The following is a 17,302-nucleotide window of genomic DNA, read 5'->3' as shown; positions in this document are numbered from 1 at the left end:
AAAGTTTCATATAAACATTTCAAAAATCCTTTAATAAATCCTTTATATCTTAACTCTCTTAAATTTACGCGGGCTAAGAGAGATACTCATATATCCAACATAATAGAGGGCTAATCACGTATTTTTTACTGACACCCCCTTATGTGACTCTACAGAATGGTTAAAACTCATTACAGATAAAATGACTAACTACAAATAACCACTATTAAAGTCAAATTTCTATATGATATTTTGACAGCAAATAAGAAAAAAAGCCCTAAGAAGACTAAGAAATCATTCAAAATTTAATAGGTTTCATTTTAGTTGATCATTTTAATGGTACAAAAAACATTAAAAAAAATATTAGCGATCACTGTTCCAAAAATGCACTTTACTCTCATTAATGTACTTATATTATTTCAGTGGAAGCACATTTAAGTGCAGCTGTAAATATTTTTAATCTTTGACTTTTTCTTTTTTTTTTTTTTCTTTTTACAGGAGCCTCTGAATGTTATTGATCCCAGTTTGATGGACCTAAATGGTCCAAGTGAGGATGCACTTGAATGGGATGAAACTGACATAAGTAATAAGCTGATCAGTATTCATGAAGACTTAAGTGATCCTGATCAGGAACTCAAGAAGGATGATCAAAGCCAGAAACCTGCTTCAGGAGAATGTGGTGATAATGATGTGAATGAAGATGAAAGTATCAGTGACCATGGAAGTCCTCTTTATTGTCCCAGCATCACTTCCCTTCCAAATCCTCACATCTATCAGGTGTATAGTCTTCATAATATTGAATTATCAGAAAAAAAACACATGCCTTTTTTGAAGAAAACATCCAAACTCTCCAGTGTTACACAGTCTAACATTTTAAACAAAAGTCTTAGTAAAGACTCGTCATTTTCATCTACCAAATCCCTGCCAGACCTAATAGGGGGGACCACACTGGCAAAACCTTATAACTACACGTATCAGAGTGGAAACATAAGCCGGCATTCTGAGAGTGAGAGTGGGATAGTGAGTGAATGTGATACAGAAACTACAAATAATTCAGAAATTTTTTTGCTAAATGATATTGAAAGCACTCAGAGTAATCCTGAAATTGGGCATGCAGAAATTCAAGTGGACGATATAGTCAATGTAATAAGACAGAAGATGAAGCAAGATGAAGAAGACCATGCTAGTCTCTCAGATGATTTCCAGCTGGCAACTTCTGCGTGTTGTGGAAATGAAAATGATGAGGATTTGGACAGCATTACCATGTGTAACCCTGCTTGTCCAGAAGAATCACAAGGAAAACATGACATGTTTACATTTTATGATTACTCATACCTTCAAGGCTCCAAATTCAAATTACCAGTGCTAATGAAACAATCACAAATTGAAAAAACACATACAGAGGGCAGTTTGTTTCATGGCTTTTGTTTTGATAAAATACCTGGTAAATCTGAACATAAGCCTGGAGAGTCACAACCAGATGGGTTTATTCATGACCATACTCAGGCAAGTATCCCTGGAGAATCAGATCCTAATTCCTGTAAATCTGCAGAAACTGTAAGAAAATTAACTGTTACAGAGAATACAAGACAGGTTTCAACTTTATCTTGTAGTTCTTCATTAGAATCTCTGTCTGTAGTAGGTGATTTGTTCAGCTCAGGTATTTTTAAAAGTGGAGATGGTCTTCAGCGAAGCACCTCTTTGGAGAGCTGGCTGACTTCCTACAAAAGCAATGAAGATCTTTTTAGTCATCATGGCTCAGGAGACATAAGTGCAAGCAGTGATTCTGTTGGGGAGCTCAGCAAAAGGACATTAGATCTTTTGAATCGCTTAGAGAATATTCAGAGTCCTTTAGATCAAAAGATAAAGCGCAGCATCTCTGATATAACACTCCAAAGTAGCTCTCAAAAAATGTCTTTTACTGGACAGCTGTCTCTAGATATTGCATCCTCAATCAACGAAGACTCAGCAGCTTCTCTCACTGAGCTCAGCAGCAGTGAGGATCTTTCTCTCTGCTCTGAAGACATTGTATTGCACAGAAATAAAATACCAGATTCAAATGCATCATTTAGAAAACATCTTAATAGGTCTGTAGCTGATGAGAGCGATGTCAATGTCAGCATGATTGTTAATGTCTCCTGCACCTCTGCTTGCACTGATGATGAAGATGACAGTGATTTGCTTTCAAGTTCCACCCTTACCTTAACTGAGGAAGAGCTAGGTATCAAAGATGAAGATGATGACTCCAGTATAGCAACTGATGAGGATATTTATGAAGAATGCAATATAATTTCAGGACTTGATTATATAAAAAATGAGCTCCAAACTTGGATTAGACCAAAATTTTCTTTGACAAGGGAGAAGAGGAAAAGTAACCTCAGTGATGAAATTCAGCGCAGTAAAGAAGTTAGTAATGAGACATCAAAAGCCACAGATACATTAAGCATTGAAACACTATTGAATGGTTCAGTACAGAAAATATCAGAAAATAATGGCAACAGTAAGAATGTACCACGTGATCGTGAAAAAGGGACAAAAAGTCATGTGATGAAAGAGATATCTCGGGTTGTGAAGGATCCGCTTGTGGATGATATGGAGAATGGCAATGTTGAAAATACTCCTGGCAGTCAAAAGGAAGGTCTTGTTAGAACATCAGCAACTCCCAAAACTCGTGCATCACTTGATGTCAGAGAAGCTGAAAATGAATGTTGTGTCTGTGAAACATTCACAGATAGTTCAGATGATTCACATATGGATGGCAAGGAGACTGTTCTGTTGTCAGACGAATTCAGAAACCCTCCAAAAGAATGTCAAAGTCATCTTCAGCCTGATCATCACTCTGTTGCTTCCTCTCCTGCTAAAAAGCCTTGTCTTGAATCTTCCTCAGAAATTAATTGTGTAGACATACAAGATACAGCTTTACAAACATCCTTACCTAATGGTCAACAACGTAGAATAAGCACCACTGAACAATCTACTGATTGCTCTACAGCCTTGAAATCCAATGAAACAGAATGCAGCTCCTCAGCCAATGGTCTTGATTTGTTCTGTAACTGTGAATCTGCTGCTTTTGAGAAAAGAAACCTGGAAGATGGCTCAGTACACAATTTTGTGAGGGAGATAATAGACATGGCATCAACAGCTTTGAAAAGTAAGTCACAACCTGAGAGTGAGTCATCTGCTCCAGCTTCATTAGCACAGATCAAGGAAAAAGTATTAGAGCATTCTCACAGACCCATTCAGCTAAGAAAAGGGGACTTCTATTCTTATCTTTCACTTTCTTCTCATGATAGTGACTGTGGAGAAGTAATCAAATACATAGAAGAGAAGAGCAGCACTCCTGTGCTACCGGACTTCACAGATGAGAGAGAAAATATTGAATGCTTTTTTGAAGCCTGTCCGGAGGAAGAACGAGTAGAGCAGCAGCAATCCGTTTCTAATGGTACTCCTGAAGCACGAGTTGAGCAACAGCAAGCTATTTCTAACCATATTTCCAAAACATCTCCAGAGTCATTAGGTGAAGTGACTCTAGAGTCATTAAAAGAAGGTAAAACTTCATCTGCAGGTAGGGATTTATCTTTCTTACATGATGATGACAATGATATAAATGTCCCCAACACTAACAAACAAAGTGCATCAAACAATTTGAAAAATGCTGCTGCCGATTTGCTAATTTCAGATGGGCAAACTGAAAGTTTGGAAAATAATTATCCAGAACTTAACAATAAAAAGAGTAGTACAGGAACTGAAGAGCCCAAAGGATGTGTTGCTGCTTCTGAAGAGGCTTCAGCTATAGAGTCTCAGTTAAAGCCTGGCCATTCACAGAAAAAGGATGTTTTGCGTCAGAATAGTAAAACTCTTACTTGTGAAGAAAATCTCCTGAATCTTCATAAGGAAAGACATATAAATATGCACAGATAGAATGTAACCCTCTTCAGGCACATACATTATCCTAAAAACAGGTACGTACTCTACAAGTTGCACATTCATATTTTAATTTTTTTTTCTTTTTTTTTTTTGTACACCACCCAGAGCTTCTGTTTTGTGACAGTGCTATATCATTTGTTTGATTACACTATAAGCCAAATTTACATGCCACTGGTCAACAAATGCAGTGAATACAAACTGCTTCTTGTCCTTTGGCTTTTCACTGACTGGAGCTACTCCCATCTGGAATAAGGCTGCTATCTTGCAGAACTTGGGAATTCGTCAGGAATAATATTTCTGTATCAGCCTCCTCTTCCCTTCTCAACTGAACTGTGGAATGAGAATCCAGCTCTATTCATTGATCCCCTTCTCCACAGTCAGCTGGCCTCATGAAGTGTTCAAAAACACTTGATGAAGCTGAACTCCCAGTTTTACAAGAATTCTGGGTGACTAGTGAGTTGGAGTTCTACAATATTTCCAGACAAGATGTGTAGAATAGCTAAGCAGACTGGAGAATAAGTAGAGAGATAATAAGTCATCTCTTGATGTCGGTTCAGCATAATTTAAGTTCAGTAAGCCATTATTAAGAACACAGTTATTACAACACTGTGTTAGGACAAAAGTTGATGTTACCAATATAGGAAATCTTTACAACATCATTAAAGAGTATAATTCGAGGGTAATGTAAAATAAAGACCTGAACAGAAAGCTTTGGTTCTATTTTGTGGTAAGCATTTTGAAACATAAGTAAAATGGTGGAACCTAAGATGAAAAAGTGGCTCTGATCTCTTCCAAAATTTGAAAGTGGTTCAGATATGGAGTTTCTGACCTCACATAAATGTCTAACAATAACTGCACATTTAACAACAAAAGAAGATCTACAAAGCAATGTCTGGATCAGATTCTAGCATGTAGCACTGCTGCTTTGAGTCTCACTAGATGTTTGGTGACCCAAAAGCCAGAAGAGCTGCACAGAATGCCATTAATCTTTGGAAACACTCCTCTAGCAGACCAGGGCCAGAATGGCAACTCCAAGTGCAACTCCAATTCCAAATGCTGCTGCTTGCCAGAAGCTGTAGCAAGGGAATTTCCAATAAATCACGAGGCTAAACATGGGACCAGGTTTCCCCGAGAAGTTCTGGAGTCTCTGTCCTTGGAGATTTTCGAAATTCGAGTCAACGTGACCCTGAATAATCTGATCACCTTTGAAAACAGCCTTCCTTTGAGCAGGAGGCTGGACCAGATGACGTTCAAGTTTCCTTCCAACCTACATTATGCTATGATTCCATGATGTTGCTAGGAAAAAAGGCCGTTGTTCATCACTGGTCATGAAAACTACAAGTACTCTCCTACTGCAAACTATGTAGTTGTATCAGAGGATCTGAGCCTATTTATATGAAGTAGATTGCTTTGCTGCTATTAGGTATCTAACTTCTGCATTTTCTGATTTTGCTATGTTATATTACTATGCTTTTGGCTTTTCTTTTGCACATATTTGCGGTTTACCCAACATTCACACATTCACATATGTATAAATGTCTAGCAAAGTCTTTAGGTTACGACAACACTGGTCTACAGCTTGCCACTCTTCCGACACATATCTATTTGAATAATGCATTATCCTGGAACTATCATAACAAAGAGGATAGTTCTTGAATAGCTTTGAAATAGGCTATCATGATCTGTTGATTGCCAATAAGGTTAATACTTGGACATATCAAAACAACTGGAGAAGCAATGGAAATCAACTGGGAATTACAAAACTCATAAATGTTACTATATATTCAAGAATTACATTGAAAGGATTATATGTATATGAAAGCCTCTATTTGGAAACTGAGATGATTGCAAAAGTCTGAGGTTGATACGTGACAATTATGTAAACATAAGCCTTTCCTAAATTACTGTTTTATTAATTTTCTCTTTTTTAAAACTCATTTTTATAATATTAATTTGAGGAAGAATACTCACTATAGTGAATCTGATTTTATTATTGTGCTCATTCTTTCACTGAGGAAATTAATAACATGTCTTTTCAATTCAATAGTACTTTTCCTCTGAGGATCTCAAAATACTGTCTAAACTTTCCCTCACTCTTCAAAACTTCATAGTAACTTACTTGGTAGCCAGATGTCTTTTTCATAAGACTGGGATATGACAATGTGCAGTTGGTGTAAGGGCTAAGACTGGACCTAGAGGATGGAGATATTAAGAAATGCCCACAGTACAATAAAATGTCATGCAGATTCTGTATGCAACAACTTAATAGGGTTATTTATGGTTTAATTTTTGCTGAGGAGTTGACAAATATTCTTAAGGTAACAAAGCCCTTCACACTACATCTGACTTTTTGCTTTTAGGAAGATGTACTGGTTCTTAACTCAAACATATAGCACTGCTTCCATGGAAATTATGTACTGTGTTATATCCAGTAGCAAAGCCCTAGGATACATATAGTTTATCTCTGGCACATCAAAAAATGAAAATATGAGCTGCTAGATTTAGTTTCACTAAAGCCTGAGCTCCCTTCCCCCATTCACAAGCTTGGTGCTTTAACTTCATCTCTCATGCTATGGGGAATGAATTACAGAAGCAATCTATCCTAATTTGTTAACTTATTCAAATAACAGTTATTATACTTAACTATGCTAAAGATTATCTTTTTGGTGGCAGATTGTTTATTTTTTGATGAGGCTAATTACTGATTTTCCAAAGGTAATTTACATTTATTACTAATACATCTTTTAAAATGTGACAGATAAATGTTGTTCCCATAAGTGTATTATGAAAAAAGTTACTATTTAAAAACACATTATTTAATTTGAAAGATAAATGGCAAACACCATTATTTTTCCTGTAGCACCTGTGCTGTAAGCTCATTTAAATGTGTAATTCCATGTGTAGCTGCAATACTTAGAGAAAAATAATCTATAGTATATGTGTACCTTAAAAGCATACTGAGAATTCAAAGCTGAAAAAGACATATTTTCAAAAGTAGCTTTATTTTATACTGATTTAGTATTTACTTTGGCTATACAGGAGCATAAAAGTAACAGTGAAGAAAATATTTTTGCCGAATGTTACAATCCTGTTATTTAGCAGTGTGCTCCAAAAAATTCCCATTATGGGAAAATAATAACAATTCTATAGTCAGGCTTAAAAACATTTCTGTCAGCACTGACTAGTCTCTCATGTGAGCCAGAATGGAATTCTTCAACAGAGGTGCTCATAAAGCTATGCTGATTTTATTTCTCAAGTAGGGACAGCTTGAAAGAACTGTCTGTATATGAGATCATGCAATCTGCTGTAACTGTGACCCATGACTCACTAATGGGATGGTATTTTTTAGTCACATATTCAATATCCATAAAGATCAATACATTAAGGAGGTTTATGTGATGTGTCCAAAGTCTTTTGTAGAGGATACGTTGGAATTCTGTGTGTAATCTGTTAGTTCTTAGAAGTAAGTCCAAAACCTATTTCCTTCCTTTTGTGCAAAACTGGTAATTTTAACTTAAGCTTCAACTTAATTTAGGGGAAAAATATTTCACTTGGGCTTAAGAAAACTAAGTTGGCTTTATTTGACAGTGCTGCAATGTTAGCTGGAATATCCTACCACTTACTATAGCCAGGAGAAACTCAGGATTGGTACTGAGGCAGCCTGACTGTTATTTCCTACTCAGCAACAGATTTTTTTGGATGACTTATTCCTTCCTTGCCTCAGTTTCTTTAGCAACAAAATAATTAGAATAATGATCAATGGGACCTGTGGAGTGTGTTTTATTCGCTGAAAAGTGTTTTGAGATCCACAGATAAAAGGTGGTACATAAATGCAAAGGACTGTTAGCTAATTATTCATTACAGGAGAAAAATAATAAACAGGTTTACACAATGGGTAATATGTAATAATTTACTTTTAGAGACTTGAACTACAGAATAATCTAAAATTTTGCTGTTTTTTTTTTTCTAGAGGTTTTTATAGGAGGTAGATACTATAATGTTTCTTTACAGAGTTTAAAACAGTCTGACTTTTTAGCTCCTTACATTAGCTGACTTAAAAAAAAATGAAATAGACAGATAATCTTGTATTGTCTGTGAATTACATAATTTTTGAAAAACTTGACATAATCCATCAGTGAGACTTTTCTTACTATAGATACATGAAACTCATGCCAGAGTCACAGAAACCTTTTGATATAATCTCCCCCTTTATTCAGATCAGTTCTTCATTAATTACTAAACAAACTGTTGAACGTTTTCACTGTTTTCGTGTAAGTATATTTCTGCCATAAATCAGGAGGGGGGTCATTTACAGCAAATAAGATCAAAGGAGAAGGTAAAACTGGGTAGATCCAGATGTTCCTGCTTAATTTGGAAGGCACATAATGCATATCTGAAGTGCCTCCTAGGAAATGCCTATGAGATGTATTTTGCACTAATCTTTGAGCTGTATTCTGACAGTTATTTCCTCATAATCCTCATCATAAGCCTGTGCTCTTTGATGAATAGTTTAACCCTAAACTCTGAGCTGTATAATTCTATAGTGTGAAAATTTAACTCATTGCTGGTACTAGAAGTGTCAAAATAGCTATATGCAATTTCAAAATGTAGCGATGACACTGACAACTCTATTCATGGACCACTTCTGTGACAATCCTTTCCCCTTCTCCATTGAATTCTCATGCTATATGTTTACATAAATATTAAAATAAATGATGGATAGATCTTCTAATTGCTTGGCTTTTGAAAATTCCTGTTTTCATTGATCGGTGCACTTTGAGTGTGCTGAAGGTAAGTTCGCAGGTAAGGATGGAGACAGGATCCAGGGAAAAGCTCAGATTTGATGACTTCCCTTGTTTCTTTAGGAATGAAGTCTTTACAAAAATCAATGAGTTTTCTACATCAATACAGTTTTTTACACTAACTTGTACCTCAGGCTGTTAAAAGTTATTGTTTGCCAACTGTATGCTTCTGCATTTAAGGCTCTGGCATGTGACCATTTAATGACTATCTATGGTTGTTCTGGAAGAGCTGTGTTTTGCAAATAAAACTTAATTTTCTGTAACCTACTATTACTTTTTTGTTTCCTTTTAGACACTTGGCTGCAATTCAGGTGCAGGTTCATCCTGTAAACCCTGGGATGACCTCCAATTCCATTGTATCACTGCCTTTCATTACACTGACTCCCAAGATAAATTTTCTTTCCAAATGTGATTTGTCCATGTTGGCTTTGTGATCAGGCTGCATATGCTAGTCCTATTTGAGTGATCATTTTGTATTGTAGCAAGGCCATTTGCTTTCATATGGATTCCCCTCCCAAGCTACCTCTAATGACCTCCCCTTCCTGAATTGGATGCTCCTGCACTACTTATCACTGATTCTGTTCTTTAAAGTTTTGAAGTTCCACAGAATTCATGATCAGTCGTGTTCATCTTTTCAGAAATGTACCTGTCAGTACTCTTCTATTTTATGTATCAAATTTAATATTTATGTGTATAATGCATAGGTTTATCAAAACTATTTTACTTTTCAAGTGATAATTTTGTTGGATTGCAGAAAAAAGAAGTCATCAGCCCTCCTGACTCAATTCATCTGAAAATTAAGCAATTAAAATAAATGGCATTTTATTTATTTAATTTTAAAATTTAATCTATGCAACACTTCAAGAAACAACTACATGGTGTTGTATATTAGGAACTGTTGACATTCTACTGAATTAAGTACAATATTTTGGTTTTTTATGCTTCTTGAGGTGGTAATGAGAAAAAAGTTTTTAAAAAATGTGTGCCTTGCTGTATTTCTTATACCATTTATTAAAAAGCTGCTTTCAAAGTAAAATTATGTTGGTTTGAAAGAAGGAAATAGCAAGGTTAAGATGTGTGAATAATTTCTGTATATATGTATAACCAAGCGCAAACATTGATGTAAAATGACAGTATAAAATGCTTTCATGTTTGTGATGTCCAGTGATGTGGAAAATATAAGCCTTAAAACCATTAGATTGCATGGTAACTAGAATTGGCATAATAAACATAGTTCATTGGGGAAAAAAAACCACAACAGAACTGGTGATCTCTTTTACCTGCGTTCCAAGAATAGAATATCAAAGTACAGAAGAATGCATATTGCAATACAGAAAATATGTTTGCAAATATTCCCTAGACATATGCGATTCTATACCTGGTGAAGATTTGTATTACCTGTCTCAGAGGTAAAGAACTTTTTCATTATAGATTCAGCAGGTCTTTTGGGCCAAACAAGGAGACACAAATATTTAGTAGTTTAAACTAGTACACTGCCAGCTGCAGTGGTGAAAATGATCAGGCAACCTTTACAGCAGATCATTTATTTTTTTGTAAGTAACAGGTTATTGTCTGATTCTTAAAATTTCATTCATTTACATGATTATATTGAATAAGCTTTATATATATTTATAAAGACACTTTTACAGTTGGCTGTTTCAGTGACTCAAACTGTACATTTTAAATGTTTTAACTTGTACTAAAACTGTATCGGGTGGCCAAAATAAGCCAGACAGCTTTATAACCTATTTCTGTAAACATGACATTAATCTCCTAAAAACTCTATTGAGAAGGGATGTCAAGGAAGTTGAAAGGCAAGGAATGCTCTCCCATACCACCTTTAAACATAATTTTTCCAAGTATATAAATGTTTTTTACAAAAAAGCTTCAACATTCTTCTTCCTTTAAAAAATGTGCATCTGATTGACAAGCTTAGCTAGTAGCTTAGAGGACCTATACTGACCGACTGATATATTCATACAACACTGAAGGAGCAAGTATTTAAAAAAAAAGCTCATGTTTTCCAAATTATTAACAGCTTCCTATTACTGCAAGAGCCGTATTATTTATCTCTCAATTTAAATTTCCACTGCATAGCCTGGGGTAGGCTATTATGTGGGTAGGGCAACAGAAGCAACTCTTAACTTAAAGAAAAGTGTAAATAAGAAGTAATTATTAAGAGAGCCTTTTGAATCCATTAAGTTTTCTGCTCTTGCACATCTTCTATTATGTGAAAATCTGATAGATTAGCCTATAATAACCTAAGATGTATAACTATGTAGCTAAAGATCACTTTAATAGATTTTAAACTCTTTAAAAAAAATATATCATTCTGAATATAACTCCTAATTTTAGTCAAATATTTACAGTGACAATTATGTTCATTTATTAGTTCTTTCAAACATGATTTTTAAAATGATCTTGACATGGGAATTGAGTTTGGAATCATTCTTTTTTTCTCCATAGCATTTTCTGGTGTACGTTGTATTTTTTTAAACTTACTTTGACTGTAGTCATACCTTACATTATGATGGCGGGAAAGCTAATAAGTCAGAGGCTTTTCAGATCTGTCATCTCACCCATCAGACTGTGCAGAGCTCCATCAATTATTTGTACCATTCTATTAGGCCGTTTGCCACAAATTTCCCTTTTTCCTGAGGGAAAATAGGAATACATGTCAAATCAATAAACCACATATTCATCATACAATATCTGGAATATTATAGAGTCACAACTCAAATTTCTGTGCTTCCTTTCTGAGAGATGCTGAAGACTTTAATTTAACTAATATTCCCAGATCTATATTATTTGGTCTAATGAGATAAAGTCATCATTTTTATGACTGTGACGCAAGACCCATCAATATCAATTATTCCTTTTTTGGCATGGTTAGAAGGATTACCCTTTTTGTGTTTATTCTCAAAATATGCTGGACTTTGCTGTCAATAAAAATTGATTTCTAATGGAAGAGCAATCTCTGATATAAACTCAACAGGATTTGTTCATGCCTTAGTGCAAGCCATACACGTAAGGCTCCGTTGTGCCTAGAGCTTGCAAGAAGTTCTAGTGCTAACCCCTGAAGAAAAATATTGGTATAGTGTACAAATAATGTTGATGTACCAATATTACCTCTAAGATCAGCCCTTACACAGATTCCTGTATAGATCCTGTGCCCTGCTGGTAGAATTCTCCTTTGGTGTAGCAGAATACTGCAAGCTTTCTGCAGCCTTTACCCTCATCTAAAGTTCCGTAGGCTGCTTTTTATTCCACACAAGCTCATGCTTGAACAACATCTGCAATGTGTGAGGAGGCCATTTGACAGCAATGGCCCTGAAATGTGGATATCCTTTTTCCTGCCTGCTTCACATTCCTTCCACGGAGAGCCAGAGCTCTCCAGCTCCGAGCAAAGACAATGCACACTAACCCTGGTGGTAAAACACAAGCCTGAGACTATGATTTAAAAGGTGTTTTGTGATCACAGTAGTTCTATGTACAGATAGCCTTGTAAACCCTCTTCCCAGTCTTTCTTACATAATGGTTTGTCTTTCTCCCAAGGTAAGTCAAAGCGTTTTTATGGAGCAGAGCCTCTGCACCTTTGTTACAGTAAAATAAATATAGGTGGCATCTCTATGTCCTTATGGCTGTTTGTGGTGTTCATTGAACACATGTGTACACATAGGCATACAAACACATGCAAAGATTCAGAATTGTTCCTGCTTGCTTTACAATAAACTCAAATAGAGAGCTGCTCTCAGGCAGATGGCAGCTCAGCCTTCCACCTTGGTGACGGGATCCATGGATGACATAGCCTCCTGCATCACATATTTCAGAATTTTTTTCTGCCTCCCCTGTGTTGAGGAAAACAACATATTTTTACTTCAATATATTATGTAAAAGGGCTGCATTTTTTTCTTTCTCCTGAAGACATCAAGAACAATGTTGTAAAGGTTCCTGTGCTGCAGTGCACAGAAAAGGGTTTATGGATGTTTAGGCCAGACTGTACTCATACTTGACTCAAGAGGATTAACAGGGATGTCAAGTTCTTAGCCAAGTCTATCTCCTTCACTGACAAGTTTCTACAAACTTATTCCAAATTATAGCATCACTTTAAGAGGGATTTGGGCCAACAAGTGACATCTGATCTATTGCCTTCAGTGCTGTACTTTTGATTTTTCAGACTCACCCTGTCTTTTATACCTTTTCCACCAACCTGAATTGCTTACATTTTTCATGTGAGTACTGTTTGCCCAGTAAATACATGTTCATCCCGGATTTTAGAAATGTTTTTAAGGATGAGACCCTAAATGTACTTGGTATTACTTAGGTTTGTATGCTGGGTGAATTCTAAGTGCTTTAAAAAGGGAATTTCAATAGCAAGTAGTATTATTTTATTTCTGGGGGGGTGCGAACATAAACTAAGTTAAAAATGAAGTCAAGAATTGCATAAGTAAGCAATGTTAGTGTACAAATATTACTGGGATTTTGTAGTAATTGTCTAATTCTTAAAATTACAAGTACAGAATTACATTATTCTTTAAATTAAATGATATTTTATGAAAATAACAGTTAGCCAAGTAAATGTTTTAACCTCTGCCTTATGTTGAGTTCATATGTCCCTGACATCCTGGGATTGCAAAGAGAAGTTAAAATCATTTTTAAAACACATACAATATTTTAAAGATTTTTCTCTTTCCTGTAATTACTGTGAGATTGTTTTAAATGCAGCAAGGACCCAGTTGTAGCATTTTCCAAAGAAATGTCATGAGAGTGACAGGGGGAGGGAAACATATTTGACAAGATTTCAAGCAATAGCAGAAAAACACAAACCATTCTTGATGCACTTCATTTACAGACTGAAAAGAAATCAGAGTCTGGAAGAACTGATACTGAGCATCAACCACCTACCCCAAATCCATCTTTATTTTTCAGGAGGATACAAATGTTATGGGAAATAACATGCCCTCAGGCAAGGTGGTATGGCAATTTCTCATAAAGGCTACTGTGCATATATACCTGAACTTCTGCTCTGTAGGTCTTGATTCCAAAGCCTGATGCCAGAATTATGTTTAGAGGGCATGGGTTTTGCTGTTTCTTCATAAGGAACATGACCAAGTTTGTGCTGAAAAACATCTGCCTCTAACGAGCTTGAAAATGAAGTTGTAGCAAGCAGATTTTAAATAATATACAGTCGCAGACAAAAAATCATAAAAGGAAAAGAAAACAAAAAATCAATCTTTCTGTAAGTCCAAGTGGTCCCCTGACATTAGTATAATCAAGAATACTCTAAGCTGTGCAGGATTATGATAGTTCTATTAACTGATCATTATTTATCCTGACATACTGGTGCCAGACAGATCTACGCCTCTCATAGTTTTTGCTTTACTTACCTCAAAGTAGGGCTTTTCGAAGTGCTGAAAAGATTATGGAAATATCTTTTCAGTGGTTAAAACTGTGGCATGAATAATAATTAAAAAAAAAAAAAACCACAACCCACAGCTCTGTTGGGTTGCTGAGCATCTATGCCAGCCCAGCTGATCAGTGATGCTTTTGACCATATTTTGTCTTTAAAAAGCTTTTAATGCACATAGAGCTCTATTTTCCACTAATGTAGGACTAATAAAGAAAGCTTAGTCTGTAAGGGTAGTTTGCCTTAAATGAGAATGTTTCTCAAACTTGTTGCTGTTCATCTTACATATTCCTGCATCTCTTATCCTCTGCTCTTCTGAGCTGAACAGTTCCCTGTTTGCACCTTTTCATCTTGCACAATTCAGCAACTAAAGGAAAGGTTTGCAACTTATGTTTGTAACAAGCAATTTACAGGTGACAGTTCAAAAGGTGGGCAAGTGGGAGGCAGAACAACAGGGGCTTGGACTGTAAAGGTGTCTGGTAGAAATGTAATGCAACGCTTGTGCGAGCTAGGCTGGAGGGAGGATTTGGATCGGTAAGTGTCATCCTGGTTGATGACTGAAAAAGAAGAGAGAAGCAGAAGAGGGCGTGGAGCCTGGAGGATGGTTGATGGTAACTAGCTCTGGTTAAATAATTTGTAGAATGGTAGGAGCATACACTGTATTGGAACAGCTTTGTCTCTATTGCTAGACTTGTTATTGCAAACTGTAACGTGATGCTATTCATGAATACTCATTTTTCTGAATCTGCTGTTCAGTATGCCAAGCATATCAATCAGATGTGCCATTGTCAGTTAATTAACATTTAATTGCATTAAACATAGGGTGTTGAAGAGGAGGTTTCTTCTTGGAGGGGGAGGGGTATCTGTGTGTGAGTTCTTTGGAGGGGGAGGAATGTGTTCTTAATAATTATGATCAATTGTGAGTAAAGCCAAACTGTAGTCTTTGTATACATATTTCTGTGCCACTTGCCACCCTTATGGCCACAATAAGAGGGGAAGTCAAAGGCAGTAAGTATATCAGCACCTTAGTCCTTAGGTGCATATCCTGCATACTTGATTTTCATATGTAGAGCAGTATCTGGAAAAGCAGAGGTCACCATATTGGACAAATGTAGAAGTCAGGTATATGAGAAAAAATGAAAGACAAGGAAAATGGGAAGGGAAGGGAAGGGAAGGGAAGGGAAGGGAAGGGAAGGGAAGGGAAGGGAAGGGAAGGGAAGGGAAGGGGGAAAGGAAAGGTGGGAGGGAAGGAAGGAAGGAAAGGAAGGAAGGAAGGAAGGAAGGAAGGAAGGAAGGAAGGAAGGAAGGAAGGAAGGAAGGAAGGAAGGAAGGAAGGAAGGAGGAGATGGAAAGTTGAGTTATGCCTACTGTATATATCTGTAACTATTTTATAGCATTTTGTAACACAACAGACATGATAGTATTAAAAATAATGAATGGTTTGGTTAAGACAAATCTTTCTTCTTCTCCTATCCACATAATACCAAGTCACTCAAGGAAATGGACTGGTAGTGAATTGAGATATGATGGAAGGAAATGCTGTACTCCTTTGCATCATATATAATTAATCTATGGAATTTCATCTCTACAAGAAATTACTGAATCACATAGCTTAGTGGGATTGTAAAAGAGTATAAATACAGAATAGCAGCTATGCTAAGACAGCATGTTAGTTCAAACTAATGACAGTGAAAAGCAAACTTCATTCTCTGTGCTGAAGGCTATTGTTTACTGCGAGAACAGGGGAAATTTCCTAACTCAATGCAAAAATGGCCAAAGCAAGATGGAAGATTTCTGCCATTCTCAGAGGCAATAAAAAATGGGCCACTGACAGACACAACACATTCAAAAAGCATAGAAAATGCTGTTTTTCTTTTCTTTCCTCTTCATTCCCTCGTTCAGAATGAGGATGTGATGTCAGAAACAAATTATTTCAATTATTTGACAAACTATTGTGCTGCAGAATGAGAAATTATCTCAAATATGATGTTGTGCATAACTGTAACCAGCTTTCCATATGCCATATGCAACATATACATGGGTACCTAGAAGGACTTAACTGTGATAAATTGTATTTCAATAAAGAAAACACTCATATTTCAGGCCAGTTGAGTAACAATATTTCAGAAGAATAACCCTTCTTTAATCATATATTTTGATGGAGGAATGCTCATAAGCACATCAGCACAACTCAATTCTTTGCACGATGACTGACATCTTAAACTGCTCTGCACAATGAATCACCTTGTCAAATAAAGTGTGAAATGGAAAACCTGTTTTCAAACTCATCTGATATAATGACATTTACAACAACATGTTTGAGGTGATAAACCGACAATAATAATTATATTTCTCTTAGACTTCCGTTGTACTTCGAAAGTTTTATGCAATCATGTGCTCTTTTTTTTTTTCCTTCAAGGAAATTTTATACCAGAACTTTTACTTTATGGGTCTTTAAAAATAGACAAGAGACACAGCACATTTTGCATACAAGTGGAACTCTTGATTTTAACATTTCCTTAGAAGAAACTACATAGTTTCAATTGCAAGCTAACTTGTATATTCTCATTTGAAGATTCAGGTTATTCTTACAGAATATGATATACATTAAAATTATTTTCTTATGCTTTTTCAATGGTGATCAATAATAATTATCTTTCCTGATCTTTATCATGGCAGTAAATACACTAATGAAATATCTCTGAATGTGTTTTTTAAGCTTAATCAACTTGAAAAGATAGTATTAAGAAAGTCAATTTTAATACTGGAATCTACACTCTAGTGATTATATTTTATCATATCCTACTGAAGTTTATGGAAGGATAAATATAAAGTGGTTTCAGGAACATTCTTCGTTGCTCTTGCCACCACCAGAACAATGTTCTTGGCTTGCCCTGTCTCACCTGCTACAACTGGCATCTCTGAAGAGGGGCTGAGATTTCATCAAAACAGATCTGCAGCTGAACCCTGACAACTGTGAACAGGGGCTAAGATTTCATCCAGCTCTTCTAAAAAGGTTTGATATGACATTTTTAGAGGTATTAGAACTGCAGTTATTTAGTATCTGCAACAAACACATATAGATCTGTTGCTGTAGAAGAATGGGCCTCTGGGGAAAAGCTTGACTTTCAGCACTGAATATGTGTGTTGAGCTGAAAAACAAAGGCTTAAGAACGTGGGATAAACT

General features: G+C 35.9%; 1 protein-coding gene across 3 annotated transcripts in view; it reads left to right on the top strand.

The window, feature by feature from the left end:
* The window catches only part of AKAP6 (A-kinase anchoring protein 6), a 232,747-nt gene extending 222,800 nt beyond the window's left edge, over positions 1 to 9,947 (top strand). For 2 of the 3 annotated variants that reach the window (XM_082057392.1, XM_082057393.1), the window contains one exon: positions 478 to 9,947. In XM_082057392.1, coding sequence (XP_081913518.1) covers positions 478 to 3,900 — 3,423 coding nt within the window. In that variant the 3' untranslated portion in view covers positions 3,901 to 9,947. The remainder of the gene's footprint in view (positions 1 to 477) is intronic. The other variant, XM_082057391.1, reaches the window with a different exon arrangement.
* Positions 9,948 to 17,302: the final 7,355 nt, after the last annotated feature.

The sequence above is a fragment of the Streptopelia decaocto genome, assembly GCF_964273445.1.
Source record: "Streptopelia decaocto genome assembly, chromosome: 7".
NCBI classification, from domain to species: Eukaryota; Metazoa; Chordata; class Aves; order Columbiformes; family Columbidae; genus Streptopelia; species Streptopelia decaocto.
Note: the sequence above shows the minus strand (reverse complement) of the source record. Positions and strands in the feature narration are given on the sequence as shown.